The sequence below is a fragment of the Xenopus laevis genome, chromosome 1L, assembly GCF_017654675.1.
Source record: "Xenopus laevis strain J_2021 chromosome 1L, Xenopus_laevis_v10.1, whole genome shotgun sequence".
Taxonomy (NCBI): domain Eukaryota; kingdom Metazoa; phylum Chordata; class Amphibia; order Anura; family Pipidae; genus Xenopus; species Xenopus laevis.
Genome location: NC_054371.1, coordinates 19,363,294 through 19,378,571, shown reverse-complemented (window position 1 = coordinate 19,378,571; position 15,278 = coordinate 19,363,294). Strand labels below are relative to the sequence as shown.

Below are 15,278 nucleotides of genomic sequence, written 5' to 3'. Positions count from 1 at the left end.
AGATTGTGGTATATATATATATATATATATATATATATATATATATATATATACACATATGATTAATAAATAAATGATTATTTAAATGCCCAATATCTGTGGTACAGTTGGGTTCGCTCCACCTGTTCCTACTGTAAAAGGAATGGAAATGGGGACCTTCTGTAATAAGAACAAGAATGGGAACTTACTGTAATAGGCGCAACAATGGGAACCAACTGTAATAGGAACTAAAATGGGAAACTATTGTAATAGGAATGGGAACCTACTGTAATAAGAATAGGACAAGGAATGGGAACCTACAGGAACTGGACAGGAATGGGAACCTATTGTAATAGGAACTGGAATGGGAACTTACTATAACAGGAACTGCAATGGGAACCAACTGTAATAGGAACTAAAATGGAAACCTATTGTAATAGGAATGGGAACCTACTGTAACAATAATGGGAAGGGGAATTTACTGTAATAGGAAAAGGAATGGGAACCTACTGTAATAGTACCGGGAATAGGAACCTACTGTAATAGGAACGGGAATGGGAACTTAATGTAATAATAATGGGAATAGGAACCTACTATAATAGGAATGGAAATGGGAACTTAATGTATTAAGAATGGGAATAGGAACCTACTATAAAAGGAATGGGAATGGGAACTTAATGTAAAAAGAATGGGAATAGGAACCTACTGTAATAGGAATGGGAACCTACTGTAACAGGAACAGGAATGGTAAACTATTGTAATAGGAATTGAAATGGGAAACTACTGTAATAGGAATGGGAAACTACTGTAATAGGAATGGGAACCTACTGCAATTGGAATGGGAACGGAAATCTATTATAATTGGAATGGGAACGGGAACCTACTGTAATAGGAACAGGAACGGGAAACTACTGTAATAGGAACTGAATAGGAACCTACTGTAATTGGAATGGAAATGGGAAACTACTGTAACAATAGGGGTGGTGGAGGATAACTATGAAAAGAGCCTCTATATGACTATACATATAGGTGTCTACATCAGCAATTAAATATAAAGTTGTAATATAAGAGGGAATATAAAATAGAGCTGGTTAAAAGGAATGCCTCTGTGCAGACACTACACGCAGCAGCTGGATACAGAACCCACATTTTCTTAACTGGAAACCACACTGAGCAGTTACTGGGCTGAACACCTATAATTATGACAGCACAAAATATACATCTGAAACATCCGTGGCAATAACTTTCAGAGGAGAATGGCCGAGCGCCTCTGATTTATTTCTAGGAAAACACAAAACCTCTTTTATCTGACTTTTTTTTTCTTTTCTGTCTTTTCTCATTTTAAAGAGTGAGGGGCAACAGAGGTCACAAAATGAGCGGTGCTGGGCTAAGAGGTTTTCATGCTCCACGGGAGGAATAGCTGGAACCTCTTTATTTCTAGTGCTTCTGCTGACCCTTAAAGATATTTATATGCCTTGTTTTTACATATGGGGAAAGATCTGCTTGTTTGGCAACCTCATCAAATCTAAAAGTTGATTCTGCCATTCACTAGTGGGTTGAATAAATAAATAGACCATGAGAAGGTAGAGGGGAAGGACAGAAATACTCGCCATAAATATAGTCAAACGTTTAGTAATTAACTTGCACTCTCGTTGCCATGATCACAGACCCTAGAAACCAAAAAGCCATTTAAATCTGGAAAAGAGGAAGACCTCCACTGCAATGTAAAGATTTGCTCTGATTACATTAGCCCATAAGACAGTAACATTTCATTTTGTCTGTTCATTACTCACAGGAGAGCAGCCACAGTTTAGACGGCAGGGCGCCCAAGGATATGTGTAATTCGCACGTGTATCACAACATTCCGGACCAAAAAAAATGTGTCGGGAAAAATTAAAACAAGAGCAGGCGGCTGAGAAATAAACTCTCAAGCGAACGTGTTCAGATAGAGAAACAAAAGATCTTTTGTCAGTTCTAGTGCACCGCAGGTTCATTCATTTTGCTATACCAGGTACTTGGGCTCCAGGGGATAAATATAGATCCTTTATGTCTGGTTTAAAGGAACAGTAACACCAAAAGAGAAAGTGTTTTAATGTGAGGAAAATATCATGTCCTGTTGCCCTGCACTGGTAAAACTGATGTGTTTGCTCCAGAAACACTACTATAGTTCATATAAACAAGCTGCTGTGTAGCCATGGGGGCAGCCATTCAAGCACAGGATACACAGTAGATAACAGATAAGTACTACTATAGTTTATATAAACAAGCTGCTGTGTAGCCATGGGGGCAGCCATTCAAGCACAGGATACACAGTAGATAACAGATAAGTACTACTATAGTTTGTATAAACAAGCTGCTGTGTAGCCACGGGGGCAGCCATTCAAGCACAGGATACACAGTAGATAACAGATAAGTACTACTATAGTTTATATAAACAAGCTGCTTTGTAGCCATGGGGGCAGCCATTCAAGCACAGAATACACAGTAGATAACAGATAAGTACTACTATAGTTTATATAAACAAGATGCTGTGCAGCCATGGGGGCAGCCATTCCAGCACAGGATACACAGTAGACAACAGATAAGTACTACTATAGTTTATATAAACAAGCCATGTGTAGCCATGGGGACAGCCATTCAAGCACAGGATACACAGTAGATAACAGATAAGTACTACTATAGTTTATGTAAACAAGCTGCTGTGTAGTCATGGGGGCAGCCATTCAAGCACAGGATACACAGTAGATAACAGATAAGTACTACTATAGTTTATATAAACAAGATGCTGAGTAGCAATGGTGGAAATTGAAAAAAGACTATATGGCACAGGTTAGATAGTGGATAACAGATAACACCATTATGTTTTACAGAGCTTATCTGCTATCTGCTGTGTGACCTGAGCCTTTTCTCCTTTGAATGGCTGCCCCCATTGCTACACAGCAGCTTGTTTATATAAACTATAGTAGTGTTTCTGAAGCAAACACAACAGTGTTACCAGTGCAGGTCAACACTGCATTATATTTTTATTACTTTAAAACACTTTTATTTTTGATGTAACTGCTCCTTTAACAAAATATAACTTAATTCTAAGAGCAGCTCACCCACCATGACAGACCATTTCTGAATGTTTGCATTTCTATGTGTTATAAACACATACAAATGCAGCAGAGAGTACATTTTTTTAGATTTTGTTTTGGGCTCAAGACCCCCACATTTGGTCAGGCCTCCCCATAATGTTTTTACACATTCCCTGCTATAGAACCAGGAACATCCAAAGATGTCCAATAAATAGGAATTCACCCAAGATGTCATTGTTACTGTCCGTCTTTCAAATGGCAAAATCGCTCTGATTTCCACCATCCTTCTCCGGTCACCTACAGTAATAGTTTGGTCCCCCACTGTAATTTGCACCCAAATTTTTCTTCCCCGCTGCTACTGAGAAACATCAATAAGGCACAGAAAATCACTAGAAATAGGGAGAGGACCCAGACCTGAATCTGCGAATATGCATAGAATGTTCCATAAACAAAAAAAGCAACACTATACATTACATTGTAACGGAAGCCAATCTTGCAAGTCTGTTTATCAATTGACTTTTGCTACACTGTTCCAACAGTCGCAGGGCAGGGAATAGAAGTTTATTTCTAAGCAATGATAAAGGGGCAAACACAGTATTGGACTGGGACACCAGGGACCCACCAAAATACTTTAAACCAGGGGCCCACTCTCAGTACTATTATTCTTCCTCTCCTCACTCAGCCTCTATTCTCCTAGTCTCTTTTCTTTACATACTATACAGACCTCCCAACATTTTGGAAATAGAAAGAGGGACAAAAAAAATTGGACCACACCCATGTTTATAGCCACACCCCCTAACTACCATGTTCATTTTACAAAATTTGGCAGCTTATGAAAGTTTGAACACATTCGTTTGTTTGTTTTCTTCAGTTATTACAGTTTTGCTAATGAAGGTGACATTTTTATCTTAATTGTTACAATTCCTAGGGATGCACCGAATCCACTACTGAATCCGAATTTGCATATGCAAATTAGGGGTGGAAAGGGGAAAACATTTTTTACTTCCTTGTTTTATGACAAAAAGGCTCGCAATTTCCATCCCGCCCCTAATGTGCATATGCAAATTAGGATTCGGATTCGGTTGGCCGGGCAGAAGAATTCGGCCGAATCCGAATCCTGCTGAAAAAGGCCAAATCCTGGCCGCATTTCAAACCGAATCCTGGAATCGGTGCATCCCTAACAATTACTTATTTGCTTATCTCAAAATTGTTACAAAAGTATCTTTGTGCACCTGGTGTCTGTTCTGGGCTTTCTGCCAAAAGCCAATTAAGTTTTTTCTGGCTGTTTAGTGCAGGAGATCAAAGAGAAAGTCAGGACATTTGAGGAACAAGCCGGGACTGTGGGCTGAGCTGTAAAAAGCGGGACTGTTGGGAGGTATGACTGTAATCTATTATTCCATCTATTTAGCCTCTTTGTTCTCATAGAAATAGGGAATGGCCATGAAATAAACTAAACGGCTAGAAGCATGAGGGCCACTAATATCTGGGCCCACCGGGAGTTTTCCTGGTATCCCTGTGGGCCAGTCCGACACTGGCCAAACATGTCCCGAAAAGTTGCTATAAAGTCCTAAAAATGTATGCAATAAAGGCATTTGTATTCTACAAAAGTCAAGTGGTGATGTTCCGTCCTGGATTTTGTATATTTGCCAGTGGAAAGTCTTTGGGGAACCGGCAAAATGTTGAGAATTGAAAATGTTGTGCCGACTACCTTCTGTTTGTTTGTAAGCAATGCATAATGGAAATGTATTTGAAAATTCATTTGAAATGACAATTTCTTTCATTAGGCAAAATTTTATTTTTGGGTTTGCATCCCCTTTAATGCTCATGCAAGTTGAAGCCACACTGTACAGAGACTTTTGCTGACACCGTCCACCATGTCTAAGGCACACACTATGCCGCATTCCTTACGAGTTCACAGATAGTTTAGGAGACAAATTAGGAATTACCCACTGCACTTTCACCATTTTCAGCACCAAAATGTAACCGGAAAGCTGTGCCAGATGTGCAATGTTTCTTTTTCTGATGTTTATTTTCTTTCCCCCTGTTCTTTAACAATCTGTGCAATTTCACACTTCTAAAGCGTAGGCTCAGGTTAATGTGAGCTGAGAGGCAAAAACATCATGTGCAAAGCCAGTGGGTGGGGGGATACTGGAGGGGATTAAGCAACCAGCAGAGTAAAAGGATAAATGAGCAGAACACAGAGACTGGGCTTTAGCAGGTAGGATTACGCAGAACACATGCCATTAGCCATTGTATGCTGAAACACAACAAAGGAGGAGCCATTCTAAAGAGACCCAGTTGTTTTAATGCTACATTACACACTAAGTGCAATCAGCATGACAGCTCCACAGACACCAAGTAACCCCATGTCATAGGGGGGCAATAACATTCCAGGCCTGAGTTTTTTTAACTTCATTCCTCTTCACTTAAAGAGATCATTTGGTCTCAATCTTGCTCAAAGTGAACTGGCATCACATTACTGGCACCAGGTTAGGTGCAACTCCTGGTTATCAGATCATTTAAAAAACCAGGGCCACCTCTAAGAGTGGTGGCAGATGGGGAGTTTAGTCGCCCAGTGACAAATCTCCACTTCGGGCGACTAATCTCCCCGATAGGCCTTCCCACCGGCAAGAATACAAATCATCAGCGGGGTGGCATATGAATCGCTTTGGATTTCTGAAGTCGCCTGAAGTTTCCATCCAAAGAGATTCGTATTCATGCCGGCGGGAAGGCATTTGGGGAGATTAGTCGTCCGAAGAAGAGAATATTTGTCGCTGGGTGACTAATATCCCTTTCTGCCACCACCCTTATAAATGCAGATAGCTGGGCTTAACAGACTGCAAACTTGCAAATGCCTGGAACCCAGGGTTTTCCATCTAATGGATCTTTCCGTAATTTGGATCTTCATACCTTAAGTCTACCAGAAAATCATGTAAAGATAAAGTAAACCCAATAGGCCGATTTTGCTTCCAATAAGGATTAATTATATCTTAGTTGGGATCAAGTACAAGCACCTGTTTTATTATTACAGAGAAAAGGGAAATCATTGTTAAAAATATTTGGATAAAATGGAGTCTACGGGAGATGGCCTTTCCGTAATTCAGAACTTTCTGGATAACGGGTTTCCGAATAACAGATCCCATACCTGTACTAGCCATGTGCCAACTGCGGAGCACAATGGAGACAAAGTGAAGTGAAGACGGTTCGAACGTAGGGGCCGAAATGATGAACAAAATCACTTTGTGAATGTTAATTTCTTTTTAATTAACTATGATGTGAGTGCATGAGTGCACCAGGTGGGTACACATACACATGCTATATATATAGCAAAGTCGGAATATCAATATTCAAATGCCTGAGTGCAGTTTTCAAAGGGTTCCATAAACATGTAGTTGGAGAAACCACACGTCTCAGGTCTTATTAAAAATGAATGTATTTTTATTTGGCACATAGAGACGTTTCGGCTGCTCCTAGAGCCATATATCATATCATTAGAATATTCCACACTAGTCATAATGCTGGGCAGGGTTGTGTTCTGAGTATCTCTTAAATAGACATTTACTGTTTCAGAACGAGAAGAGGGCTCAGAAGTTAAAGGCAAGCCAGCACTCGGTATATTTGTTCTGTAATGAGATACTGACAGACTCACACAGTTTCCAATTTCCTCTTTATTTCAACCAAATTCCAGACAACCAACTGCAAAAGCACTAACACACACACAACAAACTAACAGCCTGAGCTAAATCTTGCAAATCAGTCTCGGATCCCAACAAACACAGAATCCTCCAAGAAAAATGGGCACATCCGAAACCCCAATTTGCATATTCATTTGCACAGACATCTAAATGAATGACATCATCCAATAATTAAAAGCATTAGAAAAGTTGCTCAGTGCTTTAAAAATTACATGACTTTAAGGGCTGGGACACACTGGGCGATTTGGGGAGATTTAGTCGCCTGGCGACTAATCGCCGCGACTTTTCTCCTCGAATGCCTCCCCTCGCTCTGTGCCTGGATAAAATGAAAAGTCGCCGGCGCTAATCACACGCGGCGATTCATTTTCTCAAGTCGCCCGAAGTTGCCTCACGAGGAAACTTCGGGCGGCTTGAGAATACGAATCGCCGCGTGTGATTAGCACAGGCGATTTTTCATTTTAGCCAGGCGCAGAGCGAGGGGAGGAATTCGAGGAAGATTGGTCGTGGAAAGTCGCGGCGATTAGTCGCCAGGCGACTAAATCTCCCCAAATCGCCCAGTGTGTCCCAGCCCTTAGGGTTAGGCCACACTGGGCGTTTTGGGGAGATTTGGTCACCTGGCGACTAATCGCCCCGTCTTTGCGGCGACCAATCTCCCCGGAAAACAAATCACCGCATGTGATTAGCGGCGTTTTTTTTTTTTTCATTTTAGCCGGCGCAGTCAGGGAAGGCGTTTGGGGAGATTGGTCGCCACAAAGACGAGGCGATTAGTCGCCAGGCGACCAAATCTCCCCAAAACGCCCAGTGTGGCCTTTCCCTAAGGGTTTTGGCTTCAGTATAAATTTTATTCTGTTAGGGATTCATCCCAGGCTGCAAATGTTAGCATTTCAGCCTTATTTGGGACAGTTATTGACATATATTCATATGAAGCTTCACTGAAGCAGAGGTTAAAGGGCTGGTTCACCTTTCAGTTAACTTTTAGTATGTTATAGAATGGCTAAATCCGAGCAACTTTTCAATTGGCCTTTATTTTTTATTTTTTTTATAGTATTTGAATTATTTGCCTTCCTCTTCTGACTCTTTCAAGATTTCAAATGGGGGTCACTGAACCCCATCTAAAAAAACTAATTCTTTGTAAGCTTACACATTTGTTATTGCTACTTTTTATTACTCATCTGTCTATTCAAGCCCAATTTTCCAGTATTATATTTAAAACAGTGCATAGTTGATTAATTTGGACCCTAACAACCAGATTTCTGAAATGACAAACTGGAGAGCTGCTGAATAAAAAAGCTAAATAACTCAAAACCACAAATTGCAAACTGTCTCAGAATATCACTCTCTACATCATATTAAGAGTTAAAGGTGAACAATCCCTTTATCATAAAAGAGATGCATTATACAATAAGCAACCGCTGTATGTAATATATTCACCCCAAACTGTAGCAAAACAAATATATTGATTTTATTAGTGTACATTTTTAACACTGCTCATTAGAAACCACATAACATTTTATTTCATTAGATAACCCAGTCACCTTCCTAACAACCAGTGTAGAAGTTTTGTTTATGGGGAGATTATCTCCTAATAGAAAGTGTCATGGCAGGTGATGACTGACAGACAGGGTCCCTTGGAAAAGCACACGGCTGTTTGATTTAGTAAGGGAAACAGACAGCAACGTTTGATGGATTGCAGAGGAGGACACACTGGTATTCCATTAGTATTCTTGTTTTATCTTGGACTCCTCAGCCTACAATAGAGGCCAGTAATGTAGCAACCAATTAAATGGAAGATAAGGGAAATTAATTAGATCTGTACATAGGTATTGTAAGGTGGCACTGGGGTGATGGTGAGGAACAGAGGAAAAAGCAACAATATTTTAGAAATCTGGCAGCATTTCAAGGCTACAAAGTTGCCCTAAAGGCTGGTTATTGTGGGCTGGCATTTAGTGATGGGGCAAAACAGTCTTATAGCCTTTTAAATTACAAATTAAGCAACTGCTGTCTTCACCATCTTGCCCTATAGCAGCAGCCCCATGCCTCATCTCAGAGACTTTATATAGCTCCCAATTTGGGCAGTTAGTGGGGATGTACTGAAGCTTCTCCCACTCTTCCTACCTGCAACTGCTACTCTGTGTGTAAAGCCCATGGCAGTCTGCTGGGTGGGTTCAACAGGGGGTGCCTTGTACTTCCACAGCACCCCTCCCCCAAACCAGGGCATTTATTAGTGTTGCCTTTAAAAAAACATCAACTATTCTTCCCCCTTAAATAAATAAACCATGGTTAGCACTTCGGCAGGAGCCACAGGATTTCCACGTGTGCTTACAATTAGCACCCTTACCTCTTGCTGAGTCCGTGAAGGCAATTATTCCCACAATCAGGAGAGCCACTTGCAATTCCATTTTGCCAGGTAGATGCACAGAAATCAATCACCTAGGATGAAGAAACACAAATTGGAGGGGGTGGTTTTAAAAGGAGAAAAGTGCAGATATTAGTGTTTTATGGAGAATATGGTCCATTATCTTCAGTCCCAGGAGAGCCTGCAGTCTAGTTTCCCTACTACAAGTACATAAACCCTCTAGGGTAATTTTTCCCTTATTTTGTTCTAATTTTTTAGACAAAAAGTATATTTTACATGAGCTTTTATTAAGTGTGCACACAATGGTGTGTGAGACTATCCAAGCACCTCACAAATCAGCACCCTGTTCGGAGTTGACCCCAATACCCCACTGATACACAGCAAAAAGCCACCTAAACTTGTACATAATTAATATTATCCTTTATTCATATGAATTATGTGGTACGGAGGGACAGTGAGTTAGTAGAATTAGAGAAAGGCTGTCTCCAATAGACTCCATTATAATCAAATAATCCAAATTTTTTTAAATTATTTTCTTTTTCTCTGTAATAATAAAAACAGTAGCTTGTACTTGATCCCAGATATAATTAATCCTTATTGGAAGCAAAACCAGACTATAAGGGTTTATTTAATGTTTAAATGATTTTCTAGTAAAACTTAAGGTATGAAGATACAAATTACAGAAAGATCCGTTATCTGGAATACCCCAGGTCCTGAGCATTCTGGATAACAGGTCCCATACCTGTACTGGCTTCTTTGGTTTGGTTCCGACTACAGAAATACCTGCCTACAATTTGTATGTTCCCTCCCGCAGTCCAAAAACATCGCAATAGATTAAACGAATGTCAATGAATTGCCCCCTAGTGTAGGTGCCCGTGGCAGGGACATTAGATTGTAAGCTCCTCCGACCAGTGTCGAGACTTGTGATTTTGTCAGAGCTACATACAGGAATTGAATCCAGTACAGGTATAGGATCCGTAATCCAGAAACCCGTTACCCAAAAAGCTCCAAATTATGGAAAGGTAGTCTCCAGTTTACTCCATTTTATACAAATAATCCACATTTTTAAAAATGATTTTCTTTTTTCTCTGTAATAATAAAACAGTAGCTTGTACTTGATCCCAACTAAGATATAATTAATCCTTATTGGAAGCAAAACCAGCCTATTGGGTTTATTTAATGTTTACATGATTTTCTAGTAAACCTAGGGCATGAAGATCTAATCACGGAAAGATCCATTATCCGGAGGTCCCGAGCATTCTGGATAACAGGTCCCATACCTGTACTGGCTTCTTTAGTTTGGTTCTGACTACAGAAATACCTGCCTACAATTTTGTATGTTCCCTCCAAAAACATCGTAATAGCTTAAACAACTGCCAATAAATTGCCCCCCAGTGTAGGTGCCCGCTGCAGGGACATTAGATTGTAAGTTCCTCCGACCAGTGTCGAGACTTGTGATTTTGTCGGAGTTACATACAGGAATAGAATCCAGTACAGGTAAAGTATAGGATCTGCAATCCAAAAACCTGTTAACCAGCTCGGAATTAGGGAAACATAGTCTCCCATAGACTCGATGTTATCCAAATAATCCACATTTTTAAAAAATTATTTCCTTTTTTCTGTGTAATAATAAAACAGTAGCTTGTACTTGATCCCAACTAAGATATAATTAATCCTTATTGGAAGCAAAACCAGCCTATTGGGTTTATTTAATGTTTAAATGATTTTCTAGGAGATGAAGATCAAATCACAGAAAGATCCATTATCCAGCAAACCCCAGGTCCCGAGCATTCTGGATAACAGGTCCCATACCTGTAATTTGCTAGTGAAAGTGAAGGCTTTAGAAGGCTAATTTTGTGACACACCGCAAGCGTTGCGAGTGAAATACGGATGTTAGGGGACAAGTGGATTTAGGATCGCACAGGAGAGTATATTAATTACACTTCAATTCTCAGCCTTAAACTCTCACTCTCTAAACAGTGTCTGAATTCCAGGCTCTTGTAAAAGGGCTTGATCTAAACGCTCAGTACCCCGAGGACACACAACAACAATCCTTGTACTGAATCCAACAAGTTAAATAATTACACCTTGTATTTGGCTTACAAATTCTCTGCAGGAGCTCTTAACCACTTTCGTGCCGGAGGGTACAACTTTTTTTTGGCAACAGGGGTTAAAATACTTGTTATAGGAAGGGAAAGGGGAAAGAAACATGTGCTGCTGCTTATACACTATACAGTAAGTCACATTGATAAACTGCAGTGAAAAGCTTTATTGAGAGAACACAGAGGGGCTTCAGTGCTGCCGACTACTATTAGTTCCAGGGGATGAATACACTGCTTCATCTGTATGGGGTCTTGCGGATGTTTGTCGGGGTCAGGCCCCAAATTAGCTAATGAAAGCAGCCACATTTTTATTCCTGAATAAACAATATTAACTACTGTTTTTTTTTTAATGCTGAATGGCAACATTGAGAAAACAGCATTTTCGTTTGATTTAGTCTGAAAGTGCAGTATGAGGCCCTCGGAATGTTGTTGTACAGCGGACGGCTTTGGGTGGAATGCTGGGAGATGTAGTCCAACAAGACTTACAATCTATATCTAAATACATGAAACACTAATCAATATAATCCATAAAAGCAATCTTGTAAAAGGGGGAAAAGTGCAGGGGATTGCTGAAAAAGCAAAGGAATGGCACAGAGGAAGGTACGGTTGCCACCTGGCCGGTAAAAATGATGCTTGATGCCAATGTTATCAAGAAACCCTAAAGGGGTTATTTATCAAAGTCCCAATTTATCTCAATATTTTCTGCTACAAACTCTGATCCAATCTGCTTGTTTTTTTTTTACACTTATTTATTATTACATTTTCCCGAAAATTTGCTTTGCGGGCAAAGTCCGATTTTCACCATTTTTTCGTAATTTTCACCCAAAAAACATCGGGGTGTTGCCCAGCGCACATCAAAAAATCATTGGGACTTCTCCCATTGACTTATATGCAACCTCGACAGGTCTGAGATGCCGGGTTTTAAGATTTGGACTTTTCCATCATCTGGGTTTCATAAATTCCAAAAAGAAATTGTGATTTTTTAAATGTCAAATTTTATATAAAAAAAAAAATCGTGAATTTTTTGTGATTTTTGAATTCGGAGTTAAATAACCCCCTAAAGTGTTACTACAGAGGAAGCAGAACCTGTGGCTGCATGGGAGCGCAGGAGGTATAGGGGCCCCATGAGGCCCTAATTCATATACAATTTCAATAAATATTGGTAAAACAAATCAAGCGCTAAACATTTTGGGGGTCTGAAAAATAATTTGCTGTGGGGCCCAGTAATATCTAGTAATGCTACAGCGCAGAGGTGCCCTAATATTAGGGGGTTTTCAGGGGGGTTCTGCTTGTTAAAGGGGGGTTCACCTTTGAGATAACTTTTAGTATGATGTAGAGAGTGATATTATGAGACCATTTGCAATTGGTTTTCGTTTTTTATTATTTAGGGTTTTTGAGCTATTTGGCTTTTTATTCAACAGCTCTTTAATATCCATTTTAAGCAATCTGGTAGCTGGGGTCCTAATTCCCCTAGCAACCATGCAGTGATTTGAATAAGAGACTGGAATATGAATAGAAGCCTGAATAGAAAGGTAAAAAAAAAAGGCAATAACACTTAATGTGCAGCCTTACAGAGCATTTGCTTTTTAGAAGGGGTCAGTGACGCCCATTTGAAAGCTGCAAAGAGTCAGAAGAAACTATAAAAACTATAAATAATGAAAATTGAAATGTTGCTTAGAATTGGCCGTTCTATAACATACTAAAAGTTACCTTAAAGGTGAACCACCCCTTTAAGTTCCAAAATAGTGGAAAGACACAGCACGTGATCAGGGCATCAACCAGGGCACGGGGGCTTTAATGAGGCAGCGCAGAGTGTTGGGAGAGAAGTATTTTGGGATTATTAGGCATAGGAGTCACAGAATGTATGGGATTTGCAGCTATGACAGTGATATATGGGGCTAACAAATGCCTGCAGCTGTGGGGTTACTAGGGGTGTCATGAACCTTTTACCAAATTCAACGCTACTCCGCAACAGATTCTCGCTAAGCGATCGCAAAGAGACGAGAAAATCGCCCGAGCTCGCTGATGTGCAACAGGAGAGCCTTGTACAGAACAAGCGCTTTTTTAATCTGGGGTCAGGGGGGATTAAACGTTATATCCCTTCACATCGATCATTGTATCGCAACTACGTCTCAAGATGTGAAGATTTTTAAAAGATCTTTTCGTTCGATCTTTTTAGCTTATCTTGAAACGATCGTTTAAATGTACGATTTGCCCATCAACTAAAAAGACCAACGCGTAAAGCGATCACTTGATCCACGATGCAACTTCTGGGGGAGCTTTATGCTCAACTGCCACCCACTGACTGTCACCTTCCTCCTCACTGGCACTTTCACACATAGGCGGCACTTTATAATCAATGATCCTGGTGTGATAGAAAAGCTTGATCTAAAAGATACGTTGATGATATAATATGGAAGTATGTGGCTAAATCTACTGCTACTCTTTATAGTCAGCTCAACATGACAGAGGTAGATGAGATACATTGAAATAGATGAGGGCAGGGAAAGAAGAAGTGAGTAGGAAAGGGACAGACTGATTTGGGACTTATGTACTAAATATGCCCAAGAGATCCTTTGCTTGAGTTGTTTCCCAGCACTGATGCCTGATTGTCCGGTTGTAATGAAGGGGAATGGGGTGTCCCAGTTGTAGGAGGGTGATGATGATGATGGTTGGAGGAATGTGCAGCAGGGCGCAAAGCAATCCCGTGGGGCAGATAAAGTGATCTAGATGTATATAAATGTGGCTATTGTAGTAAAGATTCCCATTGGCCAACCTGCAGCCCTTCAGTTGTTGCTGGAGCCCCCAATGCAGGAGGGTCGCCGGGAGTTGTTCGGGTCGCGGGATGATGTGACTCACCTCTCAGCTCGGGTGTCCCAGTGTTTCCCCCCAGCAGCAGCAGCAGCTTCAGTCAGTGTAAATCCAGTCTCGTTGGCTTCCCCGTGTGCCCGGGGTCCATGTCAGTGTTGGGGCGAGTCAGAGTCCAGTACAAGGCGCTCCCCCGGGGGTGAGGCTGAAGCACAGTGTGGCCACGGGCCCCAGTCACTATCTATATATACAGAGATCGCACCGAGGACTTTCCGCTCGGTGTCCCTGGAAGATGCCGGTGTGTGCGGGACTGAGTGGGACTCGGCGCTGCAGAAAGAACGCTCCGTGCTGCCCGTGCACCTCCCCGCAGGCTTTGTGATTCAGGGGACCGCAGACTGCGGCTCAAGCCCCGCCCACTGCAAACTTCTGGCCGCTCAGCAGCCTCTCTCTTCCCCGCAGCCAATCAGCGTCTGACCTGAGCTTAACCCCCAGCGCGCCGCAGCTGTTCTTCTAGCAGTCCCCTTGTGTACAGCATTGGCTATGGGAAGGGCTTCGTGGGCGAGATGTTTGGACACACACTTGTACTACACACAATTATATCAACCCACAACTTCTATTACACACAACTGTATCAACCTACAACTTGTACTACACACAACTATATCAACCAACAACTTCTACTACACACAATTATATCAACCCTCAACTTGTACTACACACAACTATATCAACCCACAACTTCTACTACACACAACTATATCAACCCACAACTTCTACTACACACAACTATATCAACCCACAACTTCTACTACACACAACTATATCAACCCACAACTTGTACTACACACAACTGTATCAACCCACAACTTCTACTACACACAATTATATCAACCCACAACTTGTACTACACACAACTATATCAACCCACAACTTCTACTAAACACAACTGTATCAACCCACAACTTCTACTACACACAATTATATCAACCCACAACTTGTATACACACAACTATATCAACCAACAACTTCTAGTAAACACAACTGTATCAACCCACAACTTGTACTACACACAACTATATCAACCCACAACTTGTACTACACACAACTTTATCAACCCACAACTTGTACTACACACAACTGTATCAACCCACATCTTGTACTACACACAACTATATCAACCCACAACTTGTACTACACACAACTGTATCAACCCACAACTTGTACTACACACAACTACACAAACCCACAACTACACACAGTT

General features: G+C 40.9%; 1 protein-coding gene across 1 annotated transcript in view; it reads right to left on the bottom strand.

Annotated features, from left to right (window-relative positions):
- The window catches only part of fgfrl1.L (fibroblast growth factor receptor like 1 L homeolog), a 135,573-nt gene extending 121,197 nt beyond the window's left edge, over positions 1-14,376 (bottom strand). Inside the window, 2 exon segments of the mRNA NM_001092951.1 lie at positions 9,090-9,181; positions 14,069-14,376. Of these exon segments, the coding sequence (NP_001086420.1) occupies positions 9,090-9,150 (61 nt within the window). The 5' untranslated portion in view covers positions 9,151-9,181; positions 14,069-14,376.
- Positions 14,377-15,278: the final 902 nt, after the last annotated feature.